Source organism: Saccopteryx bilineata, chromosome 1 (assembly GCF_036850765.1).
Source record: "Saccopteryx bilineata isolate mSacBil1 chromosome 1, mSacBil1_pri_phased_curated, whole genome shotgun sequence".
Lineage (NCBI taxonomy): Eukaryota > Metazoa > Chordata > Mammalia > Chiroptera > Emballonuridae > Saccopteryx > Saccopteryx bilineata.
In genome coordinates, this window is record NC_089490.1 from 96548102 (window position 1) to 96569605 (window position 21504).

General features: G+C 45.8%; 1 protein-coding gene across 3 annotated transcripts in view; it reads left to right on the top strand.

The window, feature by feature from the left end:
- Positions 1–21504, top strand: part of ANO2 (anoctamin 2) — a 348314-nt gene that overhangs the window by 62883 nt on the left and 263927 nt on the right. For all 3 annotated transcript variants that reach the window (XM_066261651.1, XM_066261659.1, XM_066261667.1), the window contains one exon: positions 20073–20171. In XM_066261651.1, coding sequence (XP_066117748.1) covers positions 20073–20171 — 99 coding nt within the window. The remainder of the gene's footprint in view (positions 1–20072; positions 20172–21504) is intronic.

Genomic DNA, 21504 nt, shown 5'->3' on the forward strand with positions numbered 1-21504 from the left:
GAGGTGGAGTGTCTGGTCCAAACTTTTGATCAGGAGATTCGCCCTTTGATGTAGCAGAATGGAGTTCCCTTCGAGGGCAGTGCTGAGGCCAGCGGGCCAGTTTGCCTCCCCCCGCATTCTCTGGCAGGTACAGTACAAACTTACGTGGCTGAGTTTCAGCCCTGGCCCATTCTCCCCCTGGGGCCTGTCTGTCCCATTATAGCTCATGGTCAGTCTTAGTGCTAATCTCCTTAGGTCATGAGATGAAACATGTACCATCAGATCAGAGCATTAATGGAACAAGCATTTGTCAGACACTTACAATATATGGAGCATAATATTGCACTGGGGTTTAAGAGTTAAAGGACACAGAGCCAGCCTTCAAGAAGCTCAAGTCCAGGAGGACAGGAAGGCATGTAAACAATCAGGGCAATGAGACAAGGGCAGGTGGAGGTGTGACTACAGTAAGGCTTGTCCTAGATCGAGGGGTTGCGAACTCTGTCAAACCTAGCCACCGCTTCTGTAAACAGAACTGTGCAGGAATCCAGCGATACTCATTTATTCATGTAGTATCTGTGACTGCTTGTGCAATTCAACAGCAGAGGGGAATGGCTGTGACAGGGACCATTTGGCCTGCAAAGCCTAAAATATAGACCGTCGGCTTTTTTATAGAAAAAGTTTGCCAATCCCTGATCTATATAATGAGTCAGTAGGTGAGAGTTCTGAGTAGAAAATAGACATGGACCTTATTCTCAGGAGCTTTTTGGATTCGTGGGTGTGGAACTAGTACTCAGAATTCAGTGAAAGAAAAACTGAGAGCTGGTTGCAGAGAGTTTTGGAAACGTGTGTGAGGCATTTTGCCTGGGAAGTGAGATGTCAGAAAACCGGACAGGTGGGCATGAGCATGAGATGCTGGGAGGAAGCTGTGCACTCATAGCTGCTTTCACAGGTGCACAGCAGACCTGAGAGGCAAGGATAGGAGGCCATTATAGCAGAGGATTGCATGGGTTCAGTGTAAAACATCAGAGAAGCAGAAAACACCCCTCCCTAGCCTTGAGCGCATGCGTGAAGGGATGTGAGGGAGCGAAGACCAAGTACCGAAGCTCGCCCAGTTAGCAAAGAGCAAACCAGGTATAAGTTTTGACTCTCTTTCCCAGTTGTTCCCTGAGTCCTGAGACATCAACCTCATGACTCAGCTCTTTGGGGAAAAGGCTGCAAAATTCAAGCTCTTTCCCAACAGCCTGCCCCCCTCCCCTGAATTTTCTGCAGCCCCTGACTCCCAGTCTTATTTCTTAACCTCTCGGAGGGTTCCTCGGTCTGTGAGCTGCTCAAGGGCAGGCTCTCTGTCTGGCTCCTCTGTGAGGCCCTCCTTGTTCTCCTGGGGGGATATGACAGTGCTGAGCATTGAGGCCTCTCTCTCCATCTTCCTGAGCACACAGCTGGGAGGTCTGAGCTTCTATGAGTGTCGCTTGGCTGGGGAGGGGGCCGGGCAATGTGCTGCTGTACAGTGACAGCTGGTGGCAAAGGGACTGAGAGGCCCCTTGAGAAGGCTAGGAGGCTGTCATGGAGCCCCGACTGGCTTTGCAGATCCTCATGCAATTTGTCACACATGCTCTGGCCACATGCAGGATCATTCCTCGGAAACACTTTACCACCCCTGAGCGAGGAGCTTCTTTAAATGCTGAATGTCTTCCAAACAGCCCCATCAGCTCAGAGAGGATTCAGTCGGGATGCCATGCATCTTCGTGATTGACAGAAACACCTCATTTGTCTTGATGTGTTGACGGAAAGGCTAGAAGAGCAGCCAGAGATGACGCTGCAGCTCAGCCCGTCCCTAAGCTGCAGGCCCTGCTCCTCCCGGCCGCCCTCACGCTCTGAGCAGGCTCTCCTTGGCTTTCCTCAGCATGCTGGACAGGCCCAGCCCCAATCCCTCCAGCGAGGCAGGGACACATCAGGGATGTGGATTAAGAGGTGAATGGAGCAGACACATGATGGACAGTATTTGCCTAACAGGGTCCCAGACTTTTTTGTCATATGTACAGCCATCCAAAAGTTGTCCAGAGTCGGCGGCCTCACTGGTCCCATGACAGAGCCAGAGAACCACACAGATAAAAATTCAAGGGTCTGGAGACAACAGGTGTCAAGAAAGAGAAAGAAAGTGCTTTGACACTTTCAGGCAAAAATGACATTCTGACCCTGGCAGAACTCACCCTCACTCTCTTACTTTATCCCCTTTATTTGGTCTTATTTTCAGCATTCTCTTATATTAGCCTTGCTGTCCAGCCTAGGTTACCAAATATAGGAAAAGAAGCCTCCCAGTGCAAACAGTACCCTGTCACTGAAGGAAATGACAGAGATGTTCATTTACCTGCCATGTGCATGCCCTAATGCAGTGTCCCCAACCCCTGGGCCACGGACCGGTACCGGTCCATGGGCCGTTCGGTACCGGTCCGCAGAGAAAGAATAAATAACATATTATTTCCGTTTATTTATATTTAAGTCTGAACAATGTTTTATTTTTTAAAAAATGACCAGATTCCCTGTTGCATTCATCTAAGACTCACTCTTGACGCTTGTCTCGGTCACGTGATACATTTATCTGTCCCACCCTAAAGGCCGGTCCGTGAAAATATTTTCTGACATTAAACCGATCCATGGCCCAAAAAAGGTTGGGGACCACTGCCCTAATGGACAGTGTCTCCCATGCCTCTTCACACCCACACCTCACAGTGGCCCCACAATGGTTGTCATTTCCTCCATTCTATGGGCCAGGGCTCAGAGTGGTTATGTCACCACCAAGTTCACACAGACAGATTTGTAAGGTGTTGAAGATAATCATGGATGCCATCCATGCACAGCCTCTGCCTTTTCTGGTTCTGGAACCTGTCCCTTTTCATTATACCATGTCTCCTCCCAGGTCCGTGGGCACATTCATTTCCTGGGAAAAAGATGTTTAGGTAGCTGGTCCAGAGCCCTGCAGAGCTGGCCTTCTTTGTGGGAAGAAATAGAGGTCTAGGTAGCATGATTAAAAAAAAATAAGATATAATTCTACACCACAAAATCCACCCTCCCATAGTGTGCAATCCAGGAATTTTCCTATTGTCGCAAAGTTGTGCAATGCTCACCTACGTGGCACGATTGAGCTCCTGGACCTTCATCCTCTCTCCCATCAGCCTCCTTGTGGGCCTGATGTCTGTGTGAGTCACTGTGGGATAAAGCATTCAATGCCTCCGTCACAGTTCAGCTGGTGGGATGAGATCTTCATCGGCCTTTAATGCCCCCAAAGGGTTGCTTTGTCATAGACTGACTAGCTAGTCATTGGATGTCCCCCAGTGAGAGAACCTGAGGTTAAAATATGAGCTTCTTGAGGCCATCCCAGGTCCTTCCCTAGCTGGACAGGATGTGGGTTCAATGACAGGTAAGCCAGGATGAGGGAATGTCCAGGACACAAACCCTTCAGAGCAAGACAGAGGCAGGTGGAGGGTCCTATGGGGAGCTCTCAGAAACAGCTGGGTACCAGGAGAGGGAGGACCACAAACCCATTTTAGCTCATTGGTTAAAGCTGGCCTGACATCCTAGGACTAGTTCCTGGACTGCTGCTTTTAAATACAGGATTAATAAAAAAAGCTTAGAAGATTGTATATCTCTAGCTTTCTCTGGTCTCAGAAGCATTCGTGAAGCTTCCTAAGCATGTCCTGTGTGCAAAGCCTGTGAGAGAATCAAGCTGGGGTAGCCTGGGCTTCCCAGCCAGGGCCAGTGACGCTCTCCTGTGGACCAGGCCTCAGGAGAGCTGGAGTCTCCCGCTGCCCACTGCTAGGTTCTGAAGTTCCTCCCTTGGCTCCATTCGCCCCAACGAACCATTTGAAGTACTTACTCTACTTTAAGCACAGTGCCGGGGCCTAGGGGCTTGATCAACAAGACAGGGAGCAATCTTTAAGAAATCAGTATTTTATTTGATCCCTTAAAAATGTGAATACCCCTGGGACGAGTTCTGCTTTGGCTCACTAGTCACTTACAGCCTGTGCACATCAGGTTTCGCTTCCGGGCCGTGGAGAGGACACACAGAGCTGCCATCCTCTCTCTCAGGCCGCTTTCCTGCAGGGCAGCATCCAGGGTTAAGATTGGAGCCCCAGCTGGCCCATATGGTACCTTTGTGCCATATGGCGCAAATTAGAAATAGGTCTTTCTTTCTCAAGATGTCTTACTCTTATTTTTGGAAAATCATCCTAATAGGATGATTTTGTTAGTTCAAGACACTTTGCTGCCATCTGCTAGACAGCTGACATTGTAAACCTGACAAACTCTAAGATACCTTCTTTATGGTTGGTGTCCCCTTCATGTCGCATCTCTGTGCAGTGCATGACCCGCGCTCCTGTGCACGGCCGCCTTGCTTAGGGGAAGTGCCGGAGTTCAGCGGCTACCCTTGCTGGCTGGTCCCTGCTGCATTTCTCATCCAGCAGAGCAGTGCCCTCACCCTGAGTAGGACCTTCAATCCTCTCAAGGTTTTTTTTTTTTTTTTTGTATTTTTCTGAGCTGGGGAGAGACAGTCAGACGGACTCCCGCATGTGCCTGACCGGGATCCACCTGGCATGCCCACCAGGGGCGACGCTCTGCCCACCAGGGGACGATGCTCTGCCCCTCCGGGGCGTCGCTCTGCCGCGACCAGAGCCACTCTAGCGCCTGGGGCAGAGGCCAAGGAGCCATCCCCAGCGCCCGGGCCATCTTTGCTCCAATGGAGCCTTGGCTGCGGGAGGGGAAGAGAGAGATAGAGAGGAAGGAGGGGGCGGGTGGAGAAGCAAATGGGCACTTCTCCTATGTGCCCTGGCCGGGAATCAAACCCGGGTCCCCCGCACGCCAGGCCAATGCTCTACCGCTGAGCCAACCGGCCAGGGCCCGATCCTCTCAAGTTTTAGAATAGGAGACCAGGGATGGGAGCCCTGGGGGCTGAAGAAATATAGTTCTATGGAGGTGATGAAAGTCTCTGACTCTCTGTGCCCTGGCTCACTCCTGGATTTTCCCAGGAGGTTGGGAGCTTTGCAGCCCATCACATTATATCTGTAGGTAGAATGACCAAAAGGTTCTTCAGGCTGAAGGGCTAAGAGAACTCTGCAGAAAGGTAAGCAGAAAGCAGGGGCTGAGGGAGGTGCAGGTGTGACATTCCTAGAGTACCATGGATGGAAAGTGGAGAGCTGGCATCCAGACCGGGGTCTCTCTGTGTCTCATCAGTGTGTCCCTTGTCTCTCCCATGACCCTAGGGGGCTGAGCCACGCTAGAATAGAGTGGGCGCAGATAAGCAGGAAAGATGGCTGGTTCTCTTTCTCCAGAGAATTCCCAGAATGGTGGAGTGTCCTGTTGGCTTGGGATATGAGGAACTCTATGCACAGAAGGCACTCTGAAAATACCTTCATTCATCGGCCTCTCTGAGGGAGATTTTTCAGTATGTTTGGCTTTTTACTTTCCCCTCCTATTGTTCCTAATGCCAAAGTAGGCTGAACTTCAAAGCAAGATTTTGGCATTTGCTTCCTTCATCCGTTAAAACATACCCGTTTAGTGAGAACTGTGGGATTCCTGGGCAGATGGGAGACCCCTGCTTTTCCTCATAGGAACGTGGCATGACAGTGGCCCCAACAGCAGAAGGTTTTTCTCTAAGACCAGTGAACCTTGCTTCTGTTCCCCAAGAATGAGTTTGACTTTATCCTCCTGATTACTCGTGATTATGATTACGGTGGCAGGTGGGGGTGTGTGTGTCCTTGGGTTATGACAGTCTTGACATACAACGTTTCAGGTTTATGACACTCACTCGCATAAAAACTTAAAAAAATTGAGACGAGAATATTTTGGCTTATGCCACTAGCATTGTAAACTTTTTTTACACTCATTTTTTGGTCATTTTTTTCTGTTACTACAGTACAGTGTACAGTACAAGTACAGTATATTTATGTCCTTTGTCCGTGGCTTAGTTGTGTTTTTATGTTCTGGATTACAATTTCACAACTGAGTTAGGATAGGCAAGTGACTTAGGCGAAGGTATGTTTCAACTGACACCAAACTTTGGGTTTGTCACGGTCATAGGAACAGAACTGTGTCGTATAGTTCTGAGGTCCTGAGGTCCCTGTGTATGATTATGAAGTTTTCAGCTGAAAGGGAGCAGCTGTCTCAGGGAGGCCACTAAAGTCTTGGAGAAGCCAATCCCTGTGTCAAGGCTAAATCAGAAAAATCATCGTCACACCAGGGGACGCATTGCCTTATTGTGCTTCTAAACTCATTATCTATCCTTGCCCTCCGAACCCTGAGTGACCTCTAGCATGAGTTCTGGTCTCCGTAGGAGTTAAACAGACATCATGCGTTGGTTTCAGGGACACCTTGAACTAGGCACTGCATCAGTATTGAGAGCCTCAAGTTAAAGACAGGGAAGCCTCAGATATAATCTTGACCCATAGGAGCTCGGAGAGCAAGGTTTTCTCTGTCCTGTTGTTGGAGGTGACGTTGAATGCCTTTTTGTTGAAAACCTCCCAGGGACTTAGCACTGTGGTGATGCCAGGACGAGCCCACTGAGCTGCCCTGCTGAGTCTCTGTCCCCTTGGGGATAAGGGAGTCAGACTTGGAGAGATGCCTATAGTCAAACCTGGTGCTGCATGTCACAGATGAGTGACAAGTGAGGAGACTGGTAATGCACTGTAGAAGTCTGGAAGGGCTTTTTAGAGATGGGACTTGAGCTAGAGCTTGGATGGAGGACAGGTTTGGAGGTGAGCCTTGGAGAATGCTGCCTGGCCCTGCCGGAAGGGACCTGAGGCTCCAGCTTGGCCATGGCCAGCACGTTCTCTGTGTGGTCTCACCTCTAGGCTTCTCCGTCCCCTGCTTGTTGCTCATCTCTTACTACCCATTGTCTTACTTGCCACCTGTCATCCACTCCACCCCAAGTCCTCATCTCCTCAGTCTCTTTCCAGCTGCCTGTCCCCACACTGTCTATGTTTCTGATTATTCCCCCCAGTTAGAGTTACTTGCATTCTTCTGCATTGAATCTCATTTTGTTATTTCCTGTCCCATATTTTCTAAACTCCCCAGGTCCCTTCTCATTTATTTCCCCATTCTCTCTGGTGCTGTTTGCAGCACCGCCCAGTTTGTTATCATCTGCAGATTTAATTAGCATGGTTGATGATCCCTTTCCTTCCAGACCAGAGACTATGAGAGGGATGGGCGGTCTCAGGCGGGGCCAGCTCTGCAGTGGTGTTTGTGACAGGGTCACGGCTGTGGAAAAGCCTGTTTTGGCTGCGTAGAGGGGACATGTTCCAAACCAGGCTCTCGCCTCATACAGGGGAAAAAATGCCCCAGGAGCCAGAATTTTCTGGGAAAAAAGGGAGGATGCTGGAAACTGGATTGCACAAACTCCCTCCATTCAGATTCCTCTGGCTGGAGACACCACCCGTAAAATCCAATCATTAGCATTGAGCACCTATTATGGGCTGGGCCTTGTGCTAGACATCTTTCCTATACTATTGCTGATCTTTACAGTCTGTGAAGTTACTGCTGCTTCTGGATTATTATATTTTATTTCTCCAAAAAAGAAACTGAGTCTCAGAAAGACAGTGTAATGTATCCATGGTTACACAGGGAGCAAATGGCAGAGCTAGGATTTGAAGCTGGGTCTCTGAGCTCTTCCTTAATGTACCTTGCTTCTCAGAGACCCCATTCACTCCATCCCCTAGCCCCCAGACCACTCTAGGCTAATGGGCTATTTGCATAGCACTCTTGGCAGATGGGCTCATTTTGGATGTTTTTGGATACCCACCAAAGAATCAATGCCTTTTTTTTTTTTTTTTTAAATCATTATAGTGATGGGTCTTTTCCTGAGTGTCTTTGATCAGCTCATCAATATCAGATTCAAGATCTAGATTTTAGCTAATTTAATAACCTTTACTCATAAACTAATTTCTTTAAGCTCTACCTTAATATCTCTCAAGTCTGGGACTGGTGGGGTGGGGATAAGGGACTGGTGTGATCATTGCTAACACTGACTGCTGTGTCAAGTCAGACAGATCTGTAGGAAACACAGTGGTTTTGACTTTAGCTCCCTGAGCCGTAGGGCAGCGATTCTTGATGGCACACTATATATTCCAGGAAGGATCATTTTTCCTTGTGTGTGACTTTTCGGTACATTCATTGAAGCGTGTTTGGCGTCCCTCCCTTCATCCGCTAAATGGTTGTGGTGCTCCCTAATCACTACGACAGTCTAGAACTCCCATCTGTTTCCAGAGGGAATGGTACAACTCTTGTGGTTTGTATAAAGGTGACACAGAGACCATCTCAGGGACATAGGGGGGCTGAGCAGGTAGCACGCTGGCCCTCCAAAGCTCAATTAGTATAGCGCCTTGAAATATTTGGTTCCAAGAAAGGGTTTTTTAGCTGAAGTTCTTTATAACTAGTGGTGTAGAAGACTTTCCAGCTTCCTTGTTCATGTTCATAGTGAACTCTGCCTCCTGATTTAAGATCTCTGTTATGACAGATTAGTGGCCCCTAGAAGGAAAAACCAGAGCCCTGCCTTTAAGAAATCTGCCTCCTCTGACCTGGAAAAGGTGACAGTGGCACATGGGAGACTTGCGACTTTATTCTGTCGACCACAGCCAAGATCAACCCCAGAGCAGATGGACAGTCACTGCATTTCTTGGTCTCTCTTGAGAATGGGAAGAAGCTTCCAATTTGAGTATCACTGAGAAAGTGGGGAAGGCATTCTCTCCGGGTTCCTTGACACAGGGATCCTTGTCACTCTTTATCCTGTTAAAGATATTATGAATCCGGGTGGACATACATCACTGACCCATCAAGATCCTTATTGTGAAGTTCATGGGCAATAGCAACACGGGAGGCGGTTTGGCGATAGCAACACGGGAGGCGGTTTGGCTGGCACAGCTGCATCTCAGCCCTTTGGCCTCTGATGCTTCTACTCTGCTTCCAGCAGGCTGGTCTTCATAGGCCATGCTTTCCTTCTTGCACCTTTTCCCATCGTATTCCTTCTTTTCTGTGCCACCCACAATCCTTTTTGCATATTTAAATCCATCACACAATGTCCAAAGTTCAACTCAAGTTCCCTTTCCTCCAAGGCATCGTTGCTGGCTTGTCTAGCCCCAGGTCAGCTCTTCCATTGGTTTCTTATATCAGTGAGAACTCTTGGTTGCACTGCAGAAAACTCAACTAAAAATGGCTTGAACAACAGAGGGAATTTATAAGCTCATGTAATCAGAGAGCCCATAAGTAGGTCTCGTGAAGTTTGATTCAGCAGCTCAAAGACGTCCCCAAGGATTCCCTATTTCTCCATCTTTTTACTCAACCTTTTTTCAGGGTCTACTCCATTTTGTTTACTCAGTGATCCCTTGGCTGACCCAGGCCTTCTGTTTTTGAAGTAAATTGACTGCCACTATTTTCCCTAGAGTTCTGGCAGAAAAAGAAAGCTGCATTCTCAAAAACCCTGGCCAACATTTCCTCACGTCTTATTGGTTCTGATTGCATTACAAACACATTCCAGACCAATTGTTGGGACCAGAGGGATGGATTTGCTGATTGGCTCAAGCTAATTGGGCCTATGCTGGAGCTGGTGGTGTGGATAATTCTACTGTAAACATATGGCTGAGATTCAAGGGTAGTATTTCTTTCAGCAAAATCTGGCAATTATTGATGAGTGAAAGAGAAGACAACAAACAAATGAAGCATTCATTACTTGTCCTGTCCTTTTGGACATTAGTCAACTTAGTCATGATGTTACTCATCTGTCTCATATGTTAGATATTATTTATCTGGTTTCCAAAGAAGTTGAAAACTGCATGATGGTAAGATGGCTTATATTTCTTCTATATGCCCTTAATGCTAAGCATATTGTTGACACACAGTTGTTCCTCAATAAATACTTGTTGAATTGAAATATGTTGGGAGGAGTGAGTCACAGGAAATAGTGGAAATATTTCTTAGGGGAGAGGTGAGTCACTGCTAAGAGAAAGCAAGGGTTCATCAGTGTGTGTTTGTGGGGGATGGGGAGTTAACTTCTGATAGCATGAAGGTTTTGTAGAAGTGTCCTGAGGAAGAAAGAAAAGTATCAAGATAAAAAAAAATCACATAAGTTTTGAGTTAAGAGGGTTATTACAGATATGGGTACTTTGAGAGGTAATATGATGAGCTTTTAAATGCCTGGAAATGCTTCTCTGAGTGGGACATTTATCATCTGGGCCAAAGGAACAAAGGTCAGGAAGGAGATCCTGCACATTCCTGCCCAAAGGTCTGATGTCTGTTGAGTTCAGTGGTGCTCATTGCTCATCCGCAGGTGACTCTGTGATTTATTGTTCAATCTGGGACATCTTCGACAATGCTAAAATGCTAAACTGGATAGGTTGATGATGCCAAGGAAATATACTGGGACTGTCCCAGCCTAACCAAGACGTATTGATGATCTTTGGTGTAAGTATCTATCAAGCACCGAACCAGGGACCTTTTGCCCACCACTCCGCATCTGCCTCCCATTCCCCGGGACATTGAAGTGCTGTGGGGTGAGTAGGAAGCATGCACGTTGATGAGAGTTAGCATTCTGCAGCTTCTGACTCCACTTGCGGGTGTCAACTGTTCAAAATAGTTTTGCTTTGACAACTAGGAAAGAGCAGCCTTTTCTTCTGGTTTATCTATGACTTTTCCCCCTCTGTTGGGGGCTGGGCCTGTGTGCCTAAAGCCTGGCTGTCAACTCCATAGCCTTCATTAGTTTTGGAAGAAGCCTTTTCCATTCTGCCAACATCTTCAGGGTTCATGGGTTTTCATCTTCTTTTTGGTAAAAATTTGGCCTCGGGCTCCTGAATTCTGTTCAGCCTGTTACATTTTGCATTGTACATTCCGAAAAGAAACATTCTCTGTTATCTTTATTTGACTTCACTTGGTGTTGTTCAGGTACATGCCGAGAACTATGGCTCAGCCGTGCTTTCTCAGAGGTGGGATCCAAGAAGCATAATAAGATCCCTATAGAACTCAAGAGTATGTGTTCTGTAGTCCAAGGAAGAGGAGCATGCTCTTCACTTTGATTGCCGAGGCAGAGACTTGGAAGTGGCTGCCTGTAAGATTGCTCTCTTAAAAAATCCATATATAGATGGGATCAGAGAAGGGAAAGAGATTGGTGAAATTATATACACATAACAGTGTTATAGAGAGCAGAAAGCAAATCCTGGAGAGAACGGGGAGGGCGTTGGGGGAAGGGGGGGTAGGGGGATGTTGAGGGGAACACGGGGGAGGAGGGATGCATTCGGGGGGACACTAGAATCTATGTAAACACAGTAAATTAAAATCAATAAAAAAGGACTATTTATTTTGAAGAGGAGAGAGAGAAAGAGAGAGAGAGAGAGAGAGAGAGAGAGAGAGAGAGAGAGAGAGGAGAGGAACAGGAGGCATCAACTCCTATATGTGCCTTTACCAGGCAAGCCCAGAGTTTTAAACCGGCGACCTCAGCATTCCGGGTCAAAGCTTTATCCGCTGCACCACCACAGGTCAAGTATGAACTATGCATTGTAATTTTCGGTGTACAAATATTTCACTTACTTTGTTAAATTTACTTGTATTTTTTCTATTTGATGCTATTGTAAATGAAATTGTTTTTTAAATTTCATTTTCAGATAGTTTATTGCTACTGTATAAAAATATAATTAATGTTTGCATACAGGTCTTATATCTTGCTTTCTTGTACTTTTTTATGAGCTCTTAAGAGTTTTCTTGTGGATTCCTGAGGATTTTCTGTATATAAGATCATGTCATGTGCAAATAGAGATAATTTTACTTCTTCCTTTTCAAAATAAAATAAAATAAAATAAAATAAAATCCATATATATAATATATTCATATATATGTATACTTTATTTTTTGCAAAATACTTCCATGTATATAATTTTATTTGATTCTAAGATAAGAAATCATTAATAAATACTTTTGAATTTTTATTAATTAAAAACAAAAATATAAATCATTGTTAAAGAATGTTTTGAACTGCACATATATAAATATGTTGAGTTTTGACATATATATACACCTGTGAAGCTGTCATCATAGTCAAGAGCATGAATGTATCTTCTACCCGCAAAAGATGACACGTGTCCCCGTGTAAGGTCCCTTCTTCTCTCCTATAGGTATTATTATTCATTGAGATTATTTTAACATGGTCTTGAGTTTCAAGAGCTTTGATGGCTTATCAAAAATGGTTTAGCTGGTCAGAGAAAGGGCTGGGACTGAAGACCAAGTACAAGTACTCAGGCCCTAGTAAGTACCCAGGGCTTTCCCGTGGCCTATCCAACATGGTGGAGATCCCCCCCCCCGCCTGTTTTTTCTGTGGGATTTTTGAAGTAGAATGAAGTCAGGAGAACACTTAATCCCGCTCTATTGCTAGCTCTCCATAGGGTGCTCCTTCCGGGTGCTGTGCTGTCCTGTGGAGGCCACTGTGGCTCAGGGATTAGGTGGGGTGCAGGTCCTCTCAGCCCTTGGTGTGTAAGAAAGTCTGGCTCTTAAGTGTTCCTGTGTTCCCTTCACTCATTCATCTTCCCCTGAGCACTGAGCAGAGGTTTTCTGGGTGGCTCCCGTCTGGAGTGCAGTAGTGATATAATGTACAGAGTAGGTACTGTAGTAGCAGGTCAAGAGGTCATCTCTTCTGGGCACCTGCCCAGTTTGGTAGCTGTCCCAAGGGATCCTCTCAGCCAAGAATAGCCTTTTCTATAAGAGGGTCTTACTGCTGGTACTTTGGGGTCTCTGGGACAGGGTTGAATGGGCAGGTGGTCCTGCCCTTCACCTTGGCTGATGATTGGCCCATCCTCACACATTGGCCTGATGAGAAGATGGTTGGAGAGGGCCTCCCAGGAAAGCAACTTTTCATCTTTCCTCTTTCTGTCTTTCCTGTGCTGAATTCCAAGGTAGTAGGTCTCTGGGAGGTCTAGGCAGAGCCTGCTCCCTGGTCATGGGTTGGAAGTTTCTGATAGCTGAAGAGAAGTGAAGACTTTGGTCCAAATGATGGCACAGGTAGAGCATGGTGTTCCCCAAATGCTGCAGTTGTGAGGACCATTTAATTTCCTGCTCTCATTTCAAAAGTCTCAGAGCTACACCCCTCACTCCCCCTTAGTCCGTGATAATGGCTGCCCTGGCCACAATCTCAGCACCACCTGGTGTAACTCCTCCAGCTGTGTGAGCATTAACCACAATGATGTGAGAACATGGGAGTCCCTGGGGGACCATATGCCATTGGTCCACACTGATCCAAGATGACCTGGGTTGCTGAGATCTTAAGAGGATCCTGCCCTGTGCTGCCCTCTCCATTGTCTACATGCTCACCTTCCCACCTTTCCTCTGGCAGCTCCTCTCCTGGGCCATGATGTGCTGCAGCTGATGTTCTGGGCTCAAAGCAGGGCCTGGGACCAGAGTACACTCAGGCATCTGGAGTCAGCGTTGAGGTGGCTTGGCAGGGCTGTGTGGGAAGGAGGCTGTGGAGTATCGGTTTCCAGTATTTGGCTGGGCCTGCCTCCCATTCATTCTTGTTTCTCTAGAGGGAGGACATGGTCTTGTGAAGCCACATGCAATCTTTGGATAACAACAGCAGGACATAAACAATATGGATACTCTCACCAGGAGGAGCGTGTGTCTCTGGTCCCTGCAGAGGACTAGAGCAGCGGCGGAAGCCCTGAACAGAGGTGGCTGGGGACGAAATTCCTCACTCTCACTGCCCTTCCTCCATCCCTCCTCTACCTAATCTCCTGTGAAAGGAGGGCTTCAGGTGGCCCTTGGATGGGTTAGGAGCGCTCAGGGACTTGCAATGACATTCCCTCAAGGCACTATAGGATGGACCCTGGAGTCAGGAGATCTAGATTCCTCTTCTGGCTGTGTTGCTAATGAGCTGAGTGTGCCTGCCCTCGCAACTCGGCTTCGGGGCTCCAGGTCTTCATCTGTTACTTGAGAAAGACATGTGGGTGTCCTTTATTTCTTCACCTCCAGAGTCCTTTGGCCAAATCAATTCCCTTTTTTTTGAGATTCATTGCCCATCAGCAGGCTCTGCTTTGAGCTGAGCTGTCAGCATGGAGATACTGAATACCATCATGGAAGTCTGATTCTTGGCAAGTAAAGACACCCAAGACTTTTAGAGTTGACGTCTCTTATTTTTCAGAGTATCCTTGATTCTTCTCCTTAATATATACTATAATACATTTATAAGCTTATAAGGCAGAGATGTTTCAGGTAGACTCAGTTCCGGTTTAGTTCAGGGTGGGGCTTTTTTTTTTTTTTTTTTGGGCACCAGAATGAGTTTGTGCTGATAGATGAGGCCTCTAGGAAAGGGGGCTTTGCTAATGCTGTGAGGATCAGGGGCTCCAGATGAGATTGGAGAGGCTCTCCAGCAAGGTCTTTGTAAGACTCCTGATCAGTGGTAACTTGACTAACTTTCGTTTCGGAACGAGAAAGGATTCAGCAAGGACACTGAAGGATAACTGACCTAGTCTCTTAAAATGAACTAGGTATGGTAGCCAATTTTTAGACAGTGGTCACAGGATCCAAACAGAAACTGCTAGGTGTATATATGCACTGAAGTTGCAATATGTACTTACTGAGCATTTATATATGCCAGGTACCGTGGTGGCTGCTGAGGACAAAGCATCCAACAAAACATGTTTGTTTGGTTTTTTTTCCCTTATGGAGCTTAAGGTCTAGCCAGGGATATAATGTCAAACACCTACCTACACCAATTGCAATAGTGGTTGGTGCTATGAAGGAGGAAGACGGGAGCTATGCAGGCAAGAGGGGAACAAAGGCATTCAGGAAAGGCCTCCCAGAAGATGCCATGTTTCAACTGAGATCCAGTTAGGACTGGCTGGGTCTGGGCCTGGGGGGAACTTTGCCGTGAAAAAAATAGAGTTTGAGGAAGTTCTGAAGGAGGAGGTGCCAAGGTGGGAAGCTGGTTGGAGCAGTTGGAAACTGAAATGTAGAAAAGAAGGGCTCTTAGCATAAGTTACTTTTAGCAGAACTTACTTTCTCTAAAACAAAGAGACTTTTAGCAGAACTTACTTTCTCTAAAACAAAGAGACTTTTAGCAGAACTTACTGTTTCTAAAAGATTCCCTACCTCTGGCCTTGAGGCTGGTTTCCCTTGGGCTGGTTCTGCAAGGTTGCAGGTGTTCCCAGAATGTTTCTCGCTGAATGAATCCTATAGATAAACATTGTAAATGGGCTTTGCTTCACTGCTTTGTTTTACTGCTAGGCTTCCCCTCCTCACCATTCCCCAATCAGCGTGTAATTCTGTCTTTGAAAGCTAACTTCAAACTGTGTTGGGGGCCACATGATTTGAATGACTTAGGTCTCTGGGTCACCTGCTTTAAAATAAAGGCTCCTTAATTTGGCTACTTAATTGTGTGGCAAAACATCTGTTTCTCATTGTTCCCAAACAACAGAAACCAGTGAGAAGGGCTGTGTGGCTGGAGTCCAGAGGGGAGGAGAGGGCTGGTGCCTTAGAGAGTGTGCATGCCACTGGGCCTGCTGTTGAGGCAACTTTAGAGAGGATGAGAGGAAGGGAGAGAGCAAGAGGCTGGCTGCTTAGGCAGGACACAAGTTCAAGGCGGTGATGGCCTGACTCTGCCCCTTTGTGAACTCAGTTTTCCCTGAGTTTAGCTAGTGGCAAACAAATCTAGGAAACTATTTGTTTCTTAAGATCACACAACTTAAAAGAGACTGAGAAAGATGACAGTCCACTTGCGATCGAGGAGTATTCATTTCCTTTGACCAGAGTATCACACTTTCTCTTTGGTTACCTTCTTCCTGATAACTAGGAACTGAGAAAACAGAATTTGTAGGCTATTATGACAATGAAATCACACCGAAAGAAGTTGCATTGTGTTTGTGGGACATTTCAACTGAGCTGGAGAAGTTTTCCTGCCCCGTCGTATACCTCACATTTCTTGCTGCTGGAAGAGTTGCATTCCTCAGATGGACATGCTTGAGCTTTTCTAGACAAATCTTTGTGCTCGCTATTTCCTCCCTCCCTCCCTCCTTCTCACCTTCCCTCCTTCCCTCCTTCCCACCTTCCCTTCCCTCCCCTCCCCTCCCCTCCCTCCCCCTCCCCTCTCCTTCCATTTCTCCCTTCTATTATTTCCTTTCCCTTCCCTTCTACCACTATTTTTTTTTTCATTTTTTCTTAGCTGGAAATGGAGAGGCAGTCAGACAGACTCCCGCATGCGCCCGACTGGGATCCACCCGGCATGCCCACCAGGGGGCAATGTTCTGCCCCTCTGGGCGTCGCTCTGTTGCATCCAGAGCCATTCTAGTGCCTGAGGCAGAAGCCACAGAGCCATCCCCAGCGCTGGGCCATCTTTGCTCCAATGGAGCCTTGGCTGCGGGAGGGGAAGAGAGAGACAGAGAGGAAGGAGAGGGGGAGGGGTGGAGAAGCAGATGGGCGCCTCTCCTGTGTGCCCTGGTCGGGAATCGAACCTGGGACTCCTGCACGCCAGGCCGACGCTCTACCTATTTTTTTTTTTTTTATCACACTATCTCCCTTCCTTTTTAGCTCAATCTCTGTTAACTCTCAATTTTGGATGCCAGGGCTGGTAAAAAGGGCTTCTGCACTGGGGATGGTTCTGCTCAGGGACTTTGTTTTTTCTTCAGGAGACACAGCCAGTCACACCAACTAACATTTCACTTCAGCTCTCATGTTTTTATGAGACGTGAGAAATATTGCATGGCATGAAAGGAACATGATGACTAGATGTTAGTGCCACAAACTGCATTCCAGCTTTTCTTTTCACTTGAAACAGTTCCATTTGAGGAGAAGAGAGAGGAAGCAGGCTTTGTTGGAGGGGACTCATGCCCTTACATTGGGAAACAATGTTGCATTAGTAGAAGGTTGGGCTGCAGATGATAGTGCCTCTAAAATCCACCATGGCTAAACAAAGTACAATTTTATCTTTCTCATAAAAATCTAGGAGATAGCCCAGAGTTGCTATGACAGTCTATAGAGTCAGGACTCTTGATACTGTGTTGTTTTCTGACCTTGACTTTGACCTCCAGGTCTAAGATGCTTATATCCACATTCTAGGCAGTAGGTCAGGGGTAGAGAAGCAGATGAAGGGACAAAAGGCATCTACTTGCTGTCTCTGAAGAGTGGGGCCAGGAAGTGCTTCACCACACTTCCACCTACACCCCATTGGCCAGAAATTAGTGTTATGGTTACACCTAACTACAAGGGAGGTATACTCTTCATTCTAGATGGCCATGTGCTTATTTTAAAAATGAAGAGAAGGAGGATGGCTGTCAGGGGACAGCTAGTGATCTTCCACCAAGGCCACGGGATCTGACCCTGGTCCTCCCAACTCTTTTTCAAATTTTGAACTTCTGCAGCTGCTTAGTGGACATCTGGTGCACACTTGAGCCACCATTCTTAGTTAAAATTTAAAAAAGGGTTCACCACAAATTAAAAATAAAGACAAAACAAAATCTATTAAAATCAATAATAGTCTCAATTTCATCTTAGTGAGAGGGACGGTACTGTTTGCCACCTTTTACCAAAAACATTGTTTGTCGGGCCATATTGGAGAGCTGGGCTGTTAAACAGCTTCACAGATGGTTTCTTTTCTTACTTTTTATTTTCACTAAATTTAAAAAAAGCTGAAATTACAGTAAGAAGTAGCAGCAAGTAATCAATGACTCTGTCTAGTAGTTCTGGATACTGCAAACAAAGGCGAACACAGAAATTAGGAGGATTTCTCGCTGAGGGCCACCCCCAGTGTTAGGTCATAAGTTTGGCAGCTGAAGGCTTGACTTATTTCATCTTAGGTCTGCCCCATGGAGTTCTTATCCATCCTTTGATTGAGTTTTAGTCTAAAAAGCACGTCTTTATGTCCTGTTGCAGCTTTTGGACATGGTTTTAAACTGTGCTCAGTAACATGTCATACCTGTCTTTGATGAGAGGAGAAATCTTCAGATAGGAAGGATGTAGACGGCCTGGAATAAAATACTTAAATTAAAAAAAAATTGATGAGAGAGAGAGAGAGAGAGGCATCAATTTGTTTTTCCCATTTATTTATGCATTCATTGGTTGATTCTTGTATGTGCCTCAACTGGGGATCGAACTTGCAACCTTGGTGTATTGGGACAATGCTCTAACCAACTGAGCTATCCTGCCAAGGAAGAACTATTTTTTTAATCAAACTATCTGTATAACTGTAGACACATTATTTTACATTTCCTTGCCTTAATTTCCTCAACTGTGAAATAGAGATAGTGACAGTACCCGCCTCCCAGCATGGCTGTGAGTATCCTGTGAGCTAAGCACATGATCACCTGACTTTGTGTGGCACACAACACACGTTCAGGAAATAAACATCACGGTTACTGTTATTCCTTTTAGTTGTCTGTAAACTCTAGACCACCCTAGACTTTCATATCAGAGTTCAACATTCTTACAAAATCCCGTTTTCTTCTTTAATCTTCTCCCTTATAAATCACCAACTTTTATTCCTGAAGTGGGAATGGGTTCTCGATGTTTGAATTACTGAATACATTGTAGAGCCACCATTCAAAAATCACAGACGTAGCCTTCACTTGCATTGGGAGCATCATAAAAAATATTTTTATTTCATTCATCATTTCAAAACATATGTGAGAACCATCATAGTCCGTGTACTTCCATGGGGAAAACAGTCTTCTGGCCACTTATTTCTCTGCCAAGCACACTGGAAAGGCAGACGGTTAGAGGCTGTGCGTGGATGGCTTCCCCCATTACCTTCAACACCAAACCAAGACCAGAGGGCGTGTTGTGGACCATTAGCTGGGCTCTGTGAGTGAGGTTGGGGAGGGAGTGACACCTTTGCTGCACAGAGTTGGTGCTTCTCAGTAATGGTCTCCATGCAGCCTGCATCACAAAATACACAGTCATTTAATAAAAGCCTCTTTCACCTCTAGCATGGATTTTCAGGGGATAGATGGAACAGGAAGCTGCAAGCCTGTCTCTAGTGCACACTCGCTGTCACCCCGATTCCCACTCTGCCCCTCAGAGGCTGTATCCTAATGTCCTGTTGGCCAGCACACCGGGCTCCTCCCTCCATGGTGCACAGGTTTTAGGTGATTTCTGACAGTCATTTGATGAAGGGATTTTGCTGTTGCTTTGTTCTACTTTCTCTGTGGACACAGTGTTCGTGATGAATTTTGCAAGGTGTTTTAGACACTTCTCAGAAAGGATGAGGCTTTTGCCTATGTTTCCTACTTGTTCTGGTCTCTTTCATTCTTCCATGATTAATGTCAGAAGGCATTTATTTCCTGCGCGTTCTTGTTCTGAAAAAATTTGAGATTTCATTTGAAGATGAGTAGAAACGGATGGCTTTATGTCACAATCTGACCAACTTTTACAACAAACACTACGCCCAGGGCTAAATGGATTGTTGAGTCCTTAAGACCTAATTTTCAAAAATCATCACTGCATTTCCTTTCCTTAATTTTCATTTTTGGGTGAAATCAATTATCACTTGACCTGAAACATAAAGTTACTATCTATATTCACACTGGAGCCCTATTCATGATTTATGTTTATGATTTTGGAGTTATACTTTTTACAATACTATTTATATAATCACTCTTAAGCTTAGGTGAACCACTTTTGTGATTTGGGGCTATGACACTGCACTATTATAGAACAGAAAATACAAATATAACAAGAAACAATGAAAATATGTGAATGGAGACAAATTGCAGGCTGTTGGCTGAATGCTGGCAGAGGTTAACTGAGTAACTGCCACTAAGGGTTAATAGGATTTTTATGAAAATCACCATTGCTCACATTTTAAATCTGTGAACACAATGTTTCAACGTTTATTTCCCCCTGAAGCCACCAAACCCCAGGGCCCACCCTTCGGGAACACTACCCTGTGGGTTTGGATGAGAACTTTTCTGAAACAGAAATGGTGGATGGGGTATGGGTAGGAGGAGACTGGTCCCTGATGAAGTTTAAAGAGAATGAAAACCGGAAACAAGAAACACCAGGTTTGGTCTTCTTGGTTGGGGAGCCAGAAATTTAAGCTATGTTCTTGTCGGTGTTTCCATTTTTTCTTCTTTTGTACCTTACAGAGTAAAACCCAAGGATCCGTCTTTGTCCGGATACACGCCCCGTGGCAGGTGCTGGCCAGAGAGGCAGAATTCTTGAAGATCAAAGTTCCCACCAAGAAAGTACGAATACGTTTCTTCTGGGTTTGGGGGTCTTCTGAAGGCTGGATGGATGTGAATGATTTGGGAACAGGGTCAGGTAGGACATGGGCTTTGTGGAGATGAAATCACACTTACCTCCCCAGGGACCCTAGGTCTGGGGCAGTGATGTGGGTGGGACAGGAAAGAGAGTAGGAATGGAGGGGGGACTGGGTTTGGAAATCCTTTTACCTTTGAGCCCCACCTGGGATGTGCCCCATGAGAAGCCAAACACTGTCCTGATCCAGCTTCTCAATTCTCCAGTATTTCTTCTTTCTCCCTCCTCTTGGGGTCTCAACACTTCCAGACATCTTTTTTTTTTTTTTTTTTTTTTTAGAATGAATATGGCAATGAGAAGAGACAGCAAGCCATGCTGATTGGGTTAGCAGCATGTAGGAAAAATTGCACCAAACTTGCTGTGGATATTCTGGTTGTGACTCTGCCACTAAGTATTGTGTGTGATGGGTTTCACTCGTCTCTTCTGTAGAATATAAGTTTCCTAATCAGAAGAGTTGATAAAAATTATTTGAGAATATTTTTAAAATGTTCATACTGGTGTCCCAACTTGGGATTTTGTTGGTTAGTATGGAATGAGGTTCAGGCATCGATATTGTAGAAAAATTCCCCAGGAGGCTATGATCTCAATCTGGGTTGAGAGCCACACAGTTTAGATAATTTTTGAGGTCCTTTTCAGCCGATGTAGCCAATGTATAATTTCAAACTTTTAGGGGAAATGGTTGGGTATTGGCTTTGACCATCTGAGATGTCTCTAGGAAGGGTCCTGGGGCAGATGATAGTCTACTTTAACCATGAGTGATCTTTGGGTGATCTCTCTCTTTATCTGTCTCTGTCTCTCTCTGTTTTTTTTTGTCTCTGTCTCTCTACCTTTGTTACACACACACACATATACCCGCAGTGTCATTTCACAAATGGTGACCAAGCTTTGCAATCATCTTCATCATTCGACTACCATAATTCCCGCCTTCCCCTTGTTAACAGAACTCCCTCTCTGTTGCCTTCTGCACCACCATTATTACCTGCCTTTATCACCACCTCCACTACCATCAGATCCTTGTAGTCAGCAACACCATTCTGATTAGCACGGTTGGCTCTGCTTACTCTGCCTTCACTACCAAGGGATTTACTATTCTCATCAAAAATCACTCATCAAGTAGTATCATGCGTGATGTCATTATGAATCCCCTACTCAAAAAGTCGGGGGGGGGGTCCTGCTTTTACAGGTTTTTAAGATGGATAGTACCTCCACAACAGGTGGACACATGACAATTAAACAATGAATAAACACAGACATGAATAT